This window comes from Eptatretus burgeri, chromosome 16 (genome assembly GCF_056783735.1).
Source record: "Eptatretus burgeri isolate ZD-2024b chromosome 16, Ebu_testis_v1, whole genome shotgun sequence".
Taxonomy (NCBI): domain Eukaryota; kingdom Metazoa; phylum Chordata; class Myxini; order Myxiniformes; family Myxinidae; genus Eptatretus; species Eptatretus burgeri.
This window is the reverse complement of record NC_140976.1, coordinates 49,387,640-49,403,744: the sequence shown is the minus strand read 5'-3', so window position 1 is coordinate 49,403,744 and position 16,105 is coordinate 49,387,640. Positions and strand designations below refer to the sequence as shown.

General features: G+C 45.7%; 1 protein-coding gene across 1 annotated transcript in view; it reads left to right on the top strand.

Annotated features, from left to right (window-relative positions):
• The window catches only part of LOC147011045 (uncharacterized), a 604,759-nt gene that overhangs the window by 344,520 nt on the left and 244,134 nt on the right, over positions 1-16,105 (top strand). The window contains exon 2 of the mRNA XM_085858901.1: positions 11,192-12,503. Coding sequence (XP_085715027.1) covers positions 11,192-12,503 — 1,312 coding nt within the window. The remainder of the gene's footprint in view (positions 1-11,191; positions 12,504-16,105) is intronic.

Here is a 16,105-nt window from a genome sequence, read left to right as displayed (position 1 = left end):
ATTTGAAGAGGATTTATATTTCAGGTCACTGAATTCAATGACAAATGAACAGGATGTAACAAACATTATAGATAGATGAGGAAATATAATAGGCCCAGACCAGGAATCAAACCCAGCTCTGCTGGCAAACTGGACCAGTGCTCTACCATCTGAGCTATCTGGGTAACCTACTAACTGAACAATGCAATTCCTCCACATATAGAAATGCCACTCTCTACCGGGCATAGTAGCGTGCGGCTGTAATCCGGCTACTCGGAGGCTTGGGTTGGAGGATCGCTTGAGGACGGGACTCTGCACTGGGCCGCACTATGAGAGGGTGTAGAGCAGCCCGGAATCATGGCGATACCCAATCCTTATCCCTGTGTCGTAAGAGGTGACCAGGGTTGCGTCAGTAAGGCCATCCAGCGTAAAACCTATGCCAAACCAGAATGCGGATCATAACGGATGATCCGCTGTGGTGACCCCAAACGGGAGCAGCCGAAAAACGAACAACAACAACATAGAAATGCCACTCTCTTCCCCCAAATGCTTCCTGGGCACTCGCTGCCAACCATGGGAGCAGCGAGGATGTGTTCACAAAAGGATCTTCCCCACGTGGGGGCACAATTCAATGTCTGCTCTGAACAGGATTGAACAAACATAATAAATATATGTAGAAAAATTACTTGCCTGAATATGAGGCATGGACATCTGGTTTGTGAAGGAATTGGGCGAAAAACTTACTGCAACTGAACCCACCAGAAGTTGGGTGTATGTATGATGTTTCTGTACGTCGTCAACAGTGAAACAGCGAATCCCAAATCCGTAAATGAGAACGAAAAATTGTGGCATCTGACTGGTGGAAACCCTCACATTATTTCCTAATTCGACTTGAAACTCAATCTCTCTCGATTTTCATTCCAAACAGCAACATTCCAATCACAAATACGTATTATACCATTAATACAAGAAAATACAATGTGACAACACTCTGGAGGTTAACGAATATAAATGGAATTCTTTCATGATAATGATAACCAATGCAGACGAATCTGCTGACAAGCAAGGGGGAATAAGTAACACGAACACTTTTTTGGGTGGAAACTCAAAATCACAATTGTTTTGAGGTATGACCGAACCAGCCCCATGAGGTAAATGGCGAAAGAGTTAATACCAAACCCGTGATTGTGTTTACACCGAAAATAAAATTTTCCCCACTTTCCTCGCTCTTATCAGCAAATGCCTCAACTTCATACCTACAGGTCAGGTCCGGTCATATATGGGAGCATGCACCCGAGCAGCGCGTTGCTGTGTCCAGTTTCCGCCGCTACTCCAGGGGCCTCCATCTGGCCATCCCCCAGGCAGATGCCAGGCCCATCCCCATCTCCTTGAGATGCTGGTCAACCTGCTGCAACCATGAGGCAGGTGGGCAGCCCATTGACCTCCTCCACTCAAGAGGCTCTCTCGCTAAGAGAATCAGGTGAGAAGGATCAGCATCAAGAAAACGAGACACATGTTCGTACAGCCACAGCTGGCACTCACGGAGTATGCAGGTAACAAATCTCAATTGAGTCTCTCTCAGCAACTGCTCGTTGGACACAAAGTCCAAATAGTGATAGCCAAGGATTTTCTGAAGAGAACTGATACCAAAGGAAATAAGTCTCCATCTCAGATCCCTCATCAGAGTCCATGTCTCACATCCACAGAGCAAGACTGGAAGCACAAGGACCTGAAGACTCGGACTTTCGTCCTCCTGCACAGGTACCGGCAGTGACACACCTCATGATCCAGTGAATCCATGTCTCCCCAGGCCCGACCCAGACATCTGCTGACCTCTGGTTCACAGCCGGCAGAGACAGGAATATCACTGCCAAGGTAAGTGATTCTCTCTGTGACCTCAACATCCTCACCACAAACGGGCACAGACAGAACAGCAGCATCCAAGCTGTCATTGAAAGCCTGGATCTTAGTTTTGACCCAGGAAACCCGTAATCCCAGTGGCTCCGACTTCTCATTCAGCACCTCGAGGGCCCCCAAAAGGATATCTGGAGTCTCCGCAAAGATGACTGCATCATCTGCGAAATCAAGGTCAGAGATCTTGACATTCCCAAATGATGCACCACAGCTTGATCTCTCCGACATCCTCCCCAGAATATAGTCCATACAAGCGCTGAAAAGTGCGGGGGCCAGTACACATGCCGAGAGAACTCCTGGAACAACTGGAAATAAGCCAGAGATGGCACCACCACATCTCACTCAGTACCAGAGTACGGCTCAGACATCAGATCGATCAGTTTTGGTGGCACCCCATGAAGGCCAAGAATCCTCCAGAGGGCATCCCGATTCACTGAATCGAACGATTTACAGAGATCAACATAGGCTGCAAGCAGCCCCTGCCGAAACTCTTGCCTGTGTTCGGTGAGGACCCGAAAAGCAAGGATATGGTCAATTGTTGACCTCATTGGTGTAAAGCCCGACTCTTCTGGACACTCTTGCCCAATCAGATTATGGCGGATCCTATCAAGAATTATCCGAGCAAAGACCTTGCCCGGCACTGAGAGCAGCGTCACCCCTCGGTAGTTGGTGCATTCTTGGCGATCACCCTTCCCGATACAGAGAGGAACAAAAAGGCTCCTCTTCCAGTCAGTTGTGATGATGCCTGTGTTCCAGGCAGAGCACAGAACTGCATGCAACGACATGAGTTCAGCATTTCCACCAGTCTTGAGAAGTTTAGCATGGATGCCACAGGTCCCTGGAGGTTTACCCTATTTCAAACTGTTCACCGCAGCCTGTGTTTCCACTAACAAAGGTGGACCACAGTTGATTTGAGCGTCAGCAAAATGGATTGCAACACCACTGATATCCAACTCGACAGCTGGTGGATCAGTCTGGTACAACCGCTCAAAATAACCTGCCCAGCTGGCCTTCATTTCGCATTCCTCTGTCAAGAGCCCAACACCTTCTGCTCTAACTGCGGTACTCCGAGGGATGGGCTTGGAGGACCACAATGTGCGAATTCCACTGTAAGCAGGACGAGAATCACTTGACCACAGTTGATGCTCCACCCCCTCACGGATTCCTTGCACATTGGCCTCCTTGTCCACCCTTGGTGCACATGCAGTTTTCACCTCAACTGTCTGAGCAGCTCAACTCAGTCTGGCCCTGTGACTCTGGTCAATGGTTTCCAGTCTCCCTTGAGAGACAAAATTCTTCAGCGCCCTACGGTGAGTTCCAATACATCTACCAACAACATAAAGGACTGTGGTCTTGAAGGCACTCCATGACTTTTCAGGATCCCCCAAAGCACCCAGACCCGCCAAATCTCCACTCAACCTGTTCTCAAACTCCTCAGCTACCCTCTTATCCTTGAGCTTGCCAACATCCAGCCTAGGTTGGGATGGTACGATTCTCCTGGATTTAAGCTGCAACTTCAGAGTTGCTGCAACATGCCGATGGTCAGTATTGAGGAACTGAGCACTCTGGTCAACCCTGTTGTTGTGTATCATCCTCCAGTAACCATCATCGAGCACATGGTCATTCTCCTTTGCGACATCACCATCGTTGGAATACGAAGTACAGTGATGAGCCTGTGGGCGCTGAAACCATGAACCAGCCACCCTAAGTCGATGACTTCTTGCAAAGTCAAGGAACTTCGTGCTATTTTGGTTCACAGTTCCAGACCCATGGGGACCAACACATGTCTCCTAACCATCCCTATCAGTTCCAGTCGATGTGTTGAAATCCCCCAAGACTAGAAGAGTATCTCACCTGGGGCACTGATCAACCACAGACTCGAGCATGGCATAGAATGCGTCCTTCATGGAGAGATCACTCGCCTCAGTCGGAGCACATACAGAGACCAGGGAAATTCCACCCAAGGAGTGACGAATTCTTCGTCTCATAATACGCTCGTTGACCTGGTATTACCTCAGTTATCATTGGAATCAGCTTATTGGACAAAGCTACAGCAACTCATGGTAACCACCAGAGCGACCAAACCAATAGTAGGTGTAACCACCACTATGATCTTGCCGCAATCCAGTCTATGAACCTCAGAGAGTGCTGCAATACCGATGTCCAAACACTTGAGCTCAAATGATAACAGAGACCGGTGATCATCCTCTCTTCATGATTGGACATTCCAGGCAGCCACCCGAAGCGACCGCTTCAGGTTTACCCGAGGAGACCACTGTCTGGTGGACGACGCCTCAGCACCCCCCGATACACACTATCGCAGTCTGACCCGGGAAGGTTACCCCGTGGTTTCCCTCCTATCATCAAAGATTGGGGTTCCCAAAGGCTTTGGCACATTCCTGTCATCCGGTGAGCTTCCCTGAAAAGGCATCTGCACAGGATGTACTCCCATAGAGTGGGTTTTGTGTTTTTCGGATGTTTTGTGGAATAAAGGGTTTTACGGTGGCCGGAGTGCAAATTCTGCCACCAACCTCTGAATAAATAGTAACCCAACTGTAGGAGGACATCCGCAGACACAGTTTTGCTCTTGGTATGGGTGGTCATTGGCTCATCAAGAGCTCCTCTGCCCTTTGACAGATTTTGTTTTTAATCCTGCTGGGTGTCCATATCATACACCCTCCTCAACAAGAAACTTGATGGAGGAGATGGTTTAGTCTCCGACAACCCGACCATGAAACAGGTTAATACAGGTTTACATGGTACCTGCAGCACACCACAGATCTAATCTGACCTGACCTGACACACATACCTACGAATCGCTGGATACATCGCAATGCTGGTAAATGCCCAGAGATGCCAGTGTTCCTGACTTTATTTCATTTCCTCACATGTGATAAGCTCTCTCATATCTTCACCTGAGCCAAATTTGACAATCTAAACTGCGGAATTGACCTTAGCAGAAGTTCTGACATTTCTGAAATGTTCATTTGTCCAATTCTAACATTATTTGATGTGCCAGACGTCTCCAGTCATCACAGGACGTCTCTTGGACGGTTTTTCGTATGATTCAGCCTGCCATTCCTTATCGACCATTTTGTTGGAGTGCTTGCTTGAGTGCTTAATCATGGTGGGCAGAGTTTATTCCAAAGTACTGTACTCGATTAAAACCATGGACTTGAAAGGAATCGATGAGGGAACTTGAATCAACGTCGATTCCGAGTAATTCCTACTTCATAAAAAGAAGCGGTTTTTTTTCGAGGAAATTTTTTTCATCCCTGTTGACCATGTTCTGGTTATACATGGCCTGGTAATGTGTTAATTGAAGAGGAACTCACCCCTGGGGCATCACATTACCAATATAGCAGCAAAAGCAAGTCACTTGCAAACTAAACGCCCCAAAGGCATGTTCCTTTTAAATGAATGGCAAGGAATTTAGAGTTGGCCGGTAAAGCGTGCAGATTGCTTTGCTGATGGAAAGGCAGGCAATGTCTCGACTCATATGAAGTTTTGACAGCATTTCATTCAAAAGCATGAGGAGTGCAGTTTGGAACTATTTTGGGAAGGTTGAAGAAGACAGTCCAAAAGTTGCATGCTCACTTTGTTCAATAGACATTGCTCATCTCTGTAATATGTCCAACATTTGACACCAAAACATTTGAAAACCAAACACCAGAGAGAGGACCTATTCGTGACAGTTGTGAATGTGGATTCAAAGAAACCAAAGTCTGCAACAGCAACAAGTTCACTTTGTAATCGACGAATGAAAGTCACCCCGGTATTGCCCTGGTATGCTGCCTTCTCTTCCCTTCCCCTCACGCTGCCTTCCCTTCCCCTCCCCTCATGCTACCTTCCCTTTCCTCCCCTCATGCTGTATTGTCTTCACCTCCCTTCATGCTGCATTGCCTTTAACTCCCCTCATGCTGCCTTGAGGCACAGATCAAGTCACATAACGGCTCCCTTTACTTAAAATCTCGGTCTTTAAAAAGACCTGAGTAACCCCACAGAAGCCATCCAGAATTGGAGGTGAGGTGGGGGTTTGAACATGCACATGATATTTTGTCATGTCGCTTTCGGGTCGGAAAGGCCTTTTTTGGTTCATTTGTCACGGCAGACTGTAACTCCACCTCCCAACTCGTGCTCAGCAAGGCTGAGATAATGTGTTAGCACAGCAGACGTCACTTCTTGCCAACGAATCGTATGGCAATAACCGATCTGTGCCTTACTGATTCACCAAGTTGGGGGGGTTTAATGAAATATATATCCTCATTTTGTGAAAAGACCTGAGTATGACCTGCTGAAGCCATCCAGACCGGAGGCGAAGCTGTCTGTTCACATGCGCACACGGTGTTTAATGTCGTGTTGCATTTATCAGGTCATCAGGGCTTTGTTTTGGATTATTGTTGTTATGATTATTTATGCCCGACTGCAATCCGATCTCATGGTTCCTGGGCAGTGAGGCAGAGGCAATGTGCTCATGCGGCAGACAGAAATTGTCATCACAGATCACACCGCTTCAGCTGTTATGGGATGTGATCTGTGCCTCCCTGCTCCGTCATGCTAGGAGGTTTAATATATTGTTGCGGATTCGCGCCCGCCGGCGTGCGGACGGCCACGTAACTCGAATCGCGGCACGTCGCCCATCGGACGGACAATCCAGTCGTGACCCTCTCGGACTAACGCCGGGAACTAGTGACGGGTGGACCTTTCGGTCTCACCGCGATCGTGCCAATCGGCCCCCGCGTGGGATAGGGTTGCTCGCCAAATTCGACCTACCTAAGTACCCACACGGAGGGTAGACCGGGCGATCGCACCTCGCCACAGGTCGACTTCGGACACGGGCCACTTTAAGCGGCCCGTTCCGTACTATCGGGATAACCGAGCGGTGTTATTTGTCGGCCTCGACGGTTCGATTAATTATCGGGCGTTTTAGCCCACGACCAACCCTTTACGTGAAGCAAGATGGAGATTCAATAGAGGAAAAGACGAAGCGAAGCGGGAAAACAGTTCAACAATAAGCACATTAATTCCGCGATGAACGTAAAGCACACATATACAATTCCACCAAAAGCACATGTAAAAGAAGAAGACAATGCAATATTACACAAAAAGCAAATGCAACAATGCAGATCTATCCGACTACCGGGCACACGGCAACACTTATACAATTTTACTTCACAGACGGCGCCGACAACACATATTCCCAAAGCAAAAGAAAAGAGAACCACCCTCCAGGATGAGGGGGGTAGGCGGGCCTGGGGCCGAGACCGTGTCGGGCCTACCCGTCTGATGATGAGACGCGGAGCGGCGGTGGTGCCTCAACTCCGTGGGCCTCGCGGACAGTGTCTGGTAGGGGGTGGGAAGGGGGCCCCCTTTGTCGCACTATCTCAGCGCGGGGGGAAACAGGAGGGGGTTGCTGATGCTCGGGGAAAGGAGGATATAACCCTGTCTCGGGTCCCGCGGCGAGCGTCTCCTCCTCCACCTCGGTCGCGTTGCTGGCCTCTCCCTGTGCCGCTCCCGGCACCGACGCGAGCACCCCCTCGTCCGCCTTCGCCGCCGTCACCTCTCCACAGCTCCGTCCTCTTCACTCCGACTAGTACCACTTCTTTCCAGCTCCACCGACGACTCTCTTGAATCCCGCACACTCAACTCAACTTCCAACTCAACTCTTACTCAACTTCCAACTGAACTCCCGTTTATATAAGCCCCGTGGCTTCGCTCTTTTACCCTTGACCCTCTGCCTCCGACCCTTCACCTCTCTTGCTGGCTCCCCATTGGCCCGAGGAAAAGTGGGCGTGAATGCTTTTTGATCCATGAATTTGCATATAGCGACCGCCCTCCAACGCCCTGGAGGCGGGGCCAAATCGCCCCTCGCTCACCGATTGGACGGAACAAAAGTGGGCGTGAGTCATTTTTGATCCGTTTTTCTGCGGAAAGTCCGTGATGTTTTTGAACACGCTGCTCGGTGCGCGCCCCGCACGAGTCCAGCATCGGTGCCCACGAGTGGCGCGAGATGACGGTGATGCGATGGTGGCGAGTTGTGACGGTAAAGGTCGTGGCGGTTGTGGTGAAGCAGCGTTGTGGTTGGTGGTTGTTGTTGTGATGGCCGCGTTGTGGTTGGTGGTTGTTGTGTGATGGCTGTTGAGACGTGGTTGGTGGTGGTAATAATGGCGGCTGGTCCAAAATAAAGATAGTAAAAGAAAAACGGCTATCCTGAAGAGTCGCAGCCCTCATGAATGACATTTATTCCCCCTAGACAACGGGTTTGGGCCGAACTACACATATACTTACCGAGATATCTCACCTAAGGGACCTGAATGGTGGTTTGTGAATTTCGTCAACCACAATATATATATATATATATATATATATATATATATATATATATATATATATATATATATATATATATATACATATATATATATATATATATATATATATATATATATATATATATATATATATATATATATATATATATATATATATATATATATATATATATACACCTGCTGTTGCCGCAGTGGTTAGGGCAGCGGCTTGGGATCCAAGAGGTCCTGAGTTCAAGCCCCGTTGGGCCACTGAATTAATACACCAGGGGGTTGACTCAGCCTGTCATCCTTCCGAGGTCGGCAAAATGAGTACCAGTGTACTGGGCCGGTGTATACCCCGGTTAAAATAGGTGTACCATATCCCTGTGTCGTAAGAGGCGACCAGGGTTGCGTCAGGAAGGGCATCCGGCGTAAAACATGTGCCAAATCACGATGCGGATCATACGGATGATCCGCTGTGGCGACCCCTAACGGGAGCAGCCGAAAGAAGAAGAAGAAGATATATATATATATATAGTACAAAACGGACTCGGTTTGCATGGTCACAAGTATGATTGCGTCGTATGTTGTCCTGACGAGCCCATAACAAGGGCGAAACCATGGTCGGCAGTTCCACTGTCCTTTATTGTGACCTTTAAAACCTCTGTCTTTAAAACAGACTCGAATCTGCTCTGCCAAAGCAGTCAGGGCCAGAGCAGAAGTAGTGTGCATGCACACATGACATTTAATTCATTTATCATGCATTTACCAGGTCGGAATGGCTTCGTTTTGGATATTTATGTTTATATATGTATGTATGTATATATGTATATTATATATATATATATATTTTTTCACACACACACACACACACACACAACACACACACACACCACTGATTCACAACATTGTATCAAAAATTGGCAACCTATCATCCTCCTATTTTCGTGCAGAATAATACCGTTCCCTTCAATTGGTGTAATTTTGCGATGTTTTCGCGAGAATGACTTCACTTTCCACATAAGATTACATCGTTGTTTATGGGAACATCGATAATACCTCATGGCCATATGCGTCACACGGATAGTTTTTCTAACCCCGCACCAGCGACAAATGAAAACTTCAGTCAGAATTTTTATTGTGATTCAATACATGACTGTGGTGCTGATTATAATAGATGCCCAATGTCATGGCTGCATCGGTCTATTGAGCTTAAGCACCATACGGTGATGATTGATGATGGTGAATGAAAACAAACGACACAAAAAAGCGACAAGTGCAGTTTTGTGGATGAAAAAAATATGTTCAGTCTGCCATTCATTTTTTGCATTAATTTCCTCATTCCAAAGGTTGGTCGTAATACAAATGTCATTATCAACCAAAATATATCTGTCTCTGTATCTCTGTCTCTCTGTCTCTATATCTCTGTCTCTATATCTCTGTCTCTATATCTCTGTCTCTATATCTCTGTCTCTGTCTCTATATCTCTGTCTCTGTCTCTATATCTCTGTCTCTGTCTCTATATCTCTGTCTCTGTCTCTATATCTCTGTCTCTGTCTCTATATCTCTGTCTCTGTCTCTATATCTCTGTCTCTGTCTCTATATCTCTGTCTCTGTCTCTATATCTCTGTCTCTGTCTCTATATCTCTGTCTCTGTCTCTATATCTCTGTCTCTGTCTCTATATCTCTGTCTCTGTCTCTATATCTCTGTCTCTGTCTCTATATCTCTGTCTCTGTCTCTATATCTCTGTCTCTGTCTCTATATCTCTGTCTCTGTCTCTATGTCTCTGTCTCTATGTCTCTGTCTCTATGTCTCTGTCTCTATGTCTCTGTCTCTATGTCTCTGTCTCTATGTCTCTGTCTCTATGTCTCTGTCTCTATGTCTCTGTCTCTATGTCTCTATATCTCTGTCTCTATATCTCTGTCTCTGTCTCTATATCTCTGTCTCTGTCTCTATATCTCTGTCTCTGTCTCTATATCTCTGTCTCTGTCTCTATATCTCTGTCTCTGTCTCTATATCTCTGTCTCTGTCTCTATATCTCTGTCTCTGTCTCTATATCTCTGTCTCTGTCTCTATATCTCTGTCTCTGTCTCTATATCTCTGTCTCTGTCTCTATATCTCTGTCTCTGTCTCTATATCTCTGTCTCTGTCTCTATATCTCTGTCTCTGTCTCTATATCTCTGTCTCTGTCTCTATATCTCTGTCTCTGTCTCTATATCTCTGTCTCTGTCTCTATATCTCTGTCTCTGTCTCTATATCTCTGTCTCTGTCTCTATGTCTCTGTCTCTATATCTCTGTCTCTATGTCTCTGTCTCTATGTCTCTGTCTCTATGTCTCTGTCTCTATGTCTCTGTCTCTATGTCTCTGTCTCTATGTCTCTGTCTCTATGTCTCTGTCTCTATGTCTCTGTCTCTATGTCTCTGTCTCTATATCTCTGTCTCTATGTCTCTGTCTCTATGTCTCTGTCTCTATGTCTCTGTCTCTATGTCTCTATATCTCTGTCTCTGTCTCTATATCTCTGTCTCTGTCTCTATATCTCTGTCTCTGTCTCTATATCTCTGTCTCTATATCTCTGTCTCTATATCTCCGTCGCTACATCTCCGTCTCTACATCTCCGTCTCTACATCTCCGTCTCTATATCTCCGTCTCTATATCTCCGTCTCTATATCTCCGTCTCTACATCTCCGTCTCTACATCTCCGTCTCTACATCTCCGTCTCTACATCTCCGTCTCTACATCTCCGTCTCTACATCTCCGTCTCTACATCTCCGTCTCTACATCTCCGTCTCTACATCTCCGTCTCTACATCTCCGTCTCTACATCTCCGTCTCTACATCTCCGTCTCTACATCTCCGTCTCTCCCTCTCACTCTCACTCTCACTCACTCTCTCCCTCCTTATGTCTCTCTCCATTTACAATTTTGTCATCACGATGAAGCCATTGCTTAGGAGATGCATGTTGTTTTTTATTTCCCTTATCCTCACAGCCTTACAACATGTGCGAAGCAACAACTCCAGCTCAGACGTCCCACCACTGGCAGAGGTACCCTGTCCATTGGAGTTCCATCTTCCCAAAGGTGTGTTCCTTTTGCGGCAGATGGACATGGCGGCACAGGGAATATTCCATGGTATGGGTGGAGTAGATCTTGGACTTGGTGATGTAACCCACGATAGCTCTTGGACAAATAAAGGTAATGGAATTTATACTGCACGATCAAAATGGAGTTCTCAGCAAATGATCCCCTGGGAACTTCCTGTAGATTCAATATCTTCAAAGGATAAATTATCTGCAGCATCCAGGCAAGACCAAGCAGAAACTGGGCTAGGTAATGAAAAGCGGTGGCCTTTTCTTTCCAACTATGGTCGCAAGTGGGAAAGAGAATGGGAAGTTAGTTCCACCAACCTCGATAAACCATGGGTAGCACGACCAGGATGGGCCACAGGAGAAGTTCCTTGGCAAGGCACACAGGAGTGGGGTGGAGGTTCCCGTCACGTATTATCCATGGATGAAGGCATCATGAAAGAACCAGTACGTGTTTCATGTGGGCCTTTTTCAGCTGCGTTGCACCTGCCAGAGAAACCACAAGAACGCTTGAGAGCTGCACTGATTCAAACAGAATGGCCGGGCCTCTCAGCCAAACGGTCTCGCATCTATGTGGTCTTCCTTGTTTGGTCTGGTGGCTGGGCAGATAAAAGTGAGGAGAGTAGTCCATCAGAATCTTTTGGGACAACAGGCAGGGGCGATTCAAGAAAAGCTGGTCTTGTCGGTACCAAGAACGCATTCTGGATTACATCGGAGGCAAGGGTCAGTAATGGACAGAGGAGCATTAACCTGAAGGAGAACAATAAAGACCCTTATGGTGATTCTAGCTCTGCAGAACGTCGGTCAAAGGGAAACACCACCGGAAAGATTGGCAGTAGGTCAAAACGTCAGCAACAGTTTGCCGATAATCTGCACGAGGGTTCTATCAAGTGTGCATATCTTCATGCCTTCAGTGGTAAGCGTGAATTACATGCAACCTGTCATCCTCAAGGTCCTCTCCGGGCTTGCTTGGTGCACTTAGATGTACCAGAACATTGGTTTACCTTGCCATCAGTCCCCACACATTCTTCTCACTGGCTGGGTCGACCTGCTGTCCATCCTTCCAAACCCACACCCCCAACTGTGGATCTTTTCTATTCTTCTGGCAAGGAAAAAGCCTGCAAGGCTAATGCCAAAATAAAAACTGATCCCAAGCAAGAGAAAGGTCGTGCTGGCCTTGCATGGATCGCTCGCCTCGTGCTACACACAAGCAGCAGGTACATTGTAAGCTTGAGTCTGTCCTCACGGATGCCTTTATGAATGTGTAACAATTCCATGAGCTATAGCTGTTTTCTGTGTTGCAATTATTATACCCATACTTTTTGAAAAAAACAGGAAGAAGTTTTAATTGGCTCCGTCCGACCATTTGTCTATCTATCTGTCTACCTGTCTGTCTGTCTGTCTGTCCGTCATGCTATCTCCTAAACGGTTGTGCAGAAATTCACTAAACCTGTCACCACATGGCAAGAACGTGCAGGAAAAGTGTCATTTCTTGCCTCGCCCACCCACCTCCCCCTCTCCCCCCACACACCCCTAGGGTGGGGTCAAAATTTCACGTACCGAAAAATGCAATTACAAGCACATTTTTAAACAAAACTTTGCATATGCAATCAACATTGGGGGATGCATGAAATATGTAACGATTTTGGGGGATTTGACTCCTTGTTCATCGCCCAGTGAGTGGGAATTTGAGATCACAAAATTGTGAAGAAGAAAATAAATGCAGGGGAAAAAAAATGGAAAAATGAAAAAAATTCAACAGGAAAAATAGTAAAAAATTTTTTAACTCAAAATGTGATATTGGGTCATTCTTGGTGGAACTTTCAACGTTGCTTTAGGTGGGAATCGTGGGGATTTGCGATGGCACGTCATCAACTTCACTCTCGTTACGATTGTTTGTTTTTTTTTCACTCGTATCTCCCATTGTGGTTTTTGGAAGTGGGTCGTGGGTCGTGACTAAAGACAGGAAATATTACATTTTTTAAATCTTCCTCGTGTGTGAATGTTGTTTGGTTGTTTGATTTAATGTTGGTCCAAATGCTTGCAGCCGATATTAGCTGAGTGACACACTTGTATTTTATTGTGCCCCTTTTCGCTTTCTGTTTAATAATTATTGACGTGCCTGTTGCTTTTTACTTTTTCAACAACGTTTATCATTTGCAGTTATTTACATATAATTGTGTGCAGAGAATGAGAGTGGCAAGCAGCAGGGATAGGTTGAGAAAAAGAAAGGAGTGGAGCAGGATGGATATGAGAAATGAAGGAATTGGAGCGAAGTACAAGTGGGGGCTAAAAGGGAGAAGAGGAGAGGGAAAGGGAATGTTTTAAGCCTATAAGGACAGGAAAATGTAGGAGGTTTGGAGGGGGAATGACAAGGGAGGGACAGTGAACACAATCTTTGCAAAAGTCAAATGGCACCCTTTCCCATTTAAATGTGGGGTTTTATTATTTTCTGCAATTATCCATAAATGTTTCACAGGCAGAGAAATTGAATGAGATTTCTAGTGAGGAGATTTAATCCACTATTGAATAAAGAAGGATTAAGATTCGCACAGCAGGTATGGCTTTGATTCATGATGAAACTCCTTGCCCTGTGGAGCACCATGGTGGAAATTCTTGGAGAAATCCGATCCCCTTGGCGATGCAACTCAAAGTGGGCATTTGAATGTTGAGCTATTGAGCTTTTCAACGAATGAAAAATGCAGATGAAAAGGACAAACACACAAACGATATTGCAAGTTTATTTTACCCAGAAGATCAGGCAGAGAGAGATGGGAGTAGAGGGCGTTAGCATGAGGAGTAGTCAAGGGATGAGGAAGTGGGGGTAGGGGTGGGGGTGGGTCAGAGGTTTACAGACAGGAGTGCACACGGATGCTTCTTTACATTTTCACAAAACAAGCAGGTATTGATTTTCTGATTTAAACAAAAGAATCTCATTGGATTAATGAAGGCACCAACAGAGTTGATGACAGAAGACCCCGAGATCCTGCATTTGTAATTACTTCTTGATGTGATCCATCCTTACCTTAAATTGCATCCCCATTCAGATGTCTTTTCATTTCTCTTTCTTTAGCCTCTGTCTCTACATTCACTGCCCTTCCTGTCAATATTAGTAGCCTGCCTACTTGCTCTACCCTCCAAGCTCTGCATTCACGATATACCCTTCCATGCAGCTCTACTTTCATGACACTCTTACCTGTGCATTTACTACCTATCCTCTGATGCAACTCTAATTCCATGGCAGCCTTACCTCTATGGTCAATAACATTCTTGGCAAACAGCTCCACATAATCGCAAACTCACAACTCCTTATGTAAAGTATCCCTTACCTCCAGGGTTCTCCCCCCCCCCCCACCCGTCTCTCTCCCTTCATCTCCTCTCTGTCTCCTCTTTATAACCTTCAAACTGTGTCCCCTGCATGGTTTTCTGCAATTTATCAATGCCGTTAATTTTCTTAATTCTCATTCATCAGCCATCTTAGCAATCCTAAATGTACAAATAAGATCATCCTTTTCATCCTGCTTTTGTCGATATAAATAACCTCCAGAGTGATTGCTCTAACTCATTGGAGCACAGCAATAAATCTTCAAATTGCCATCATTAGTCCAATCTCTCTGCTGTCTGTGTAATGTGACTGTTCATTCTTTTTCATATCTTTGAGCAATGTACATGATGGTCTTCATTTGTTGTGCTACACGATCCTTTGCGCTGTTATTCATGGACGATGGAACAGAGTGCTGTTTGCTGAACACTTCTGTCATTGGAATTAACGTTTGATGTTCCCTGACAAGTCTGCACTACCCAAGAGGCCAGCACAGCCCATTTTGACTGACAATCTGACTGCACTGTGCGTGTATTGAACTGGTTTGTTCTGTGTTACCAAGACATTTGACATTTCCATCAGTAAACAGACAACTTCAGGGAGCGCATCACCATTGATGATGAAAACTGTTGAAACAATTAGAAGCCAGAGGTGAAATTGCATTAATCAGCGTGAAAGAGACCGTCCTATTCTTGTCTCAAAAGGCTGAACACCAGAATCATGATTCTCCACGTGTTTTTCAGATCTTGCTGGGAATTTGCTGAACTGATCAGCCCTAGAAAGTACAATACTAAATGGATAAATGGGTACTGGGCCCCACTCCCCTCCGACACACATCTACTCAGTGCCTTGTCATGTCCAATAACAGACCACTCTCCCCCTCCTCACCTTTTTCGACAACCTGTCGACTTTCTACTTCTTTTCACCTTCACCAAAACGTCAGATCCAAGCAGGGCAAATTTGCGAGGAGGGAGGTGAAAGATGGCTTAGACATGCGGAAGATGGTGGACGATGTTAGGAAGATAGAGGAGAGAGAGGGGGTTGGTGTTTGTCAAAAAAGGCATTTGTCAAAAAGAAATAGAAAACAGATTCATTAAGGCTGTGCATTTGTTGCAATGTAGGTACGTACACACATCTCGTTTCCAGAAATTTTGAGTGACCGCATACTTCATTGTTTGGGATAGAGTGCATGGGTTTTACTTTTTCAGTTTTTTTTTACACTCGCCAGAGGATAGGGTATTGCATTTGCATAAGTTTTTCTGTCCCTCTGTCTCTCTATTTGTCCACACAAAATGTGCCAATGTCGATGACAATTTTTACACGTTAGCTTTTTTTCAATCGTATGTACAATTAAATTGTGAGTACGTGTAAGAAGGATGTACAATCAGAATGTGAGTACCAACATAAAGTATGTATAATTAGAATTTGAGTATGTATATAAAGGATTTGCAATTATAATGTGAGAACATGTATAAAGTATTTACAATTAGAATGTGA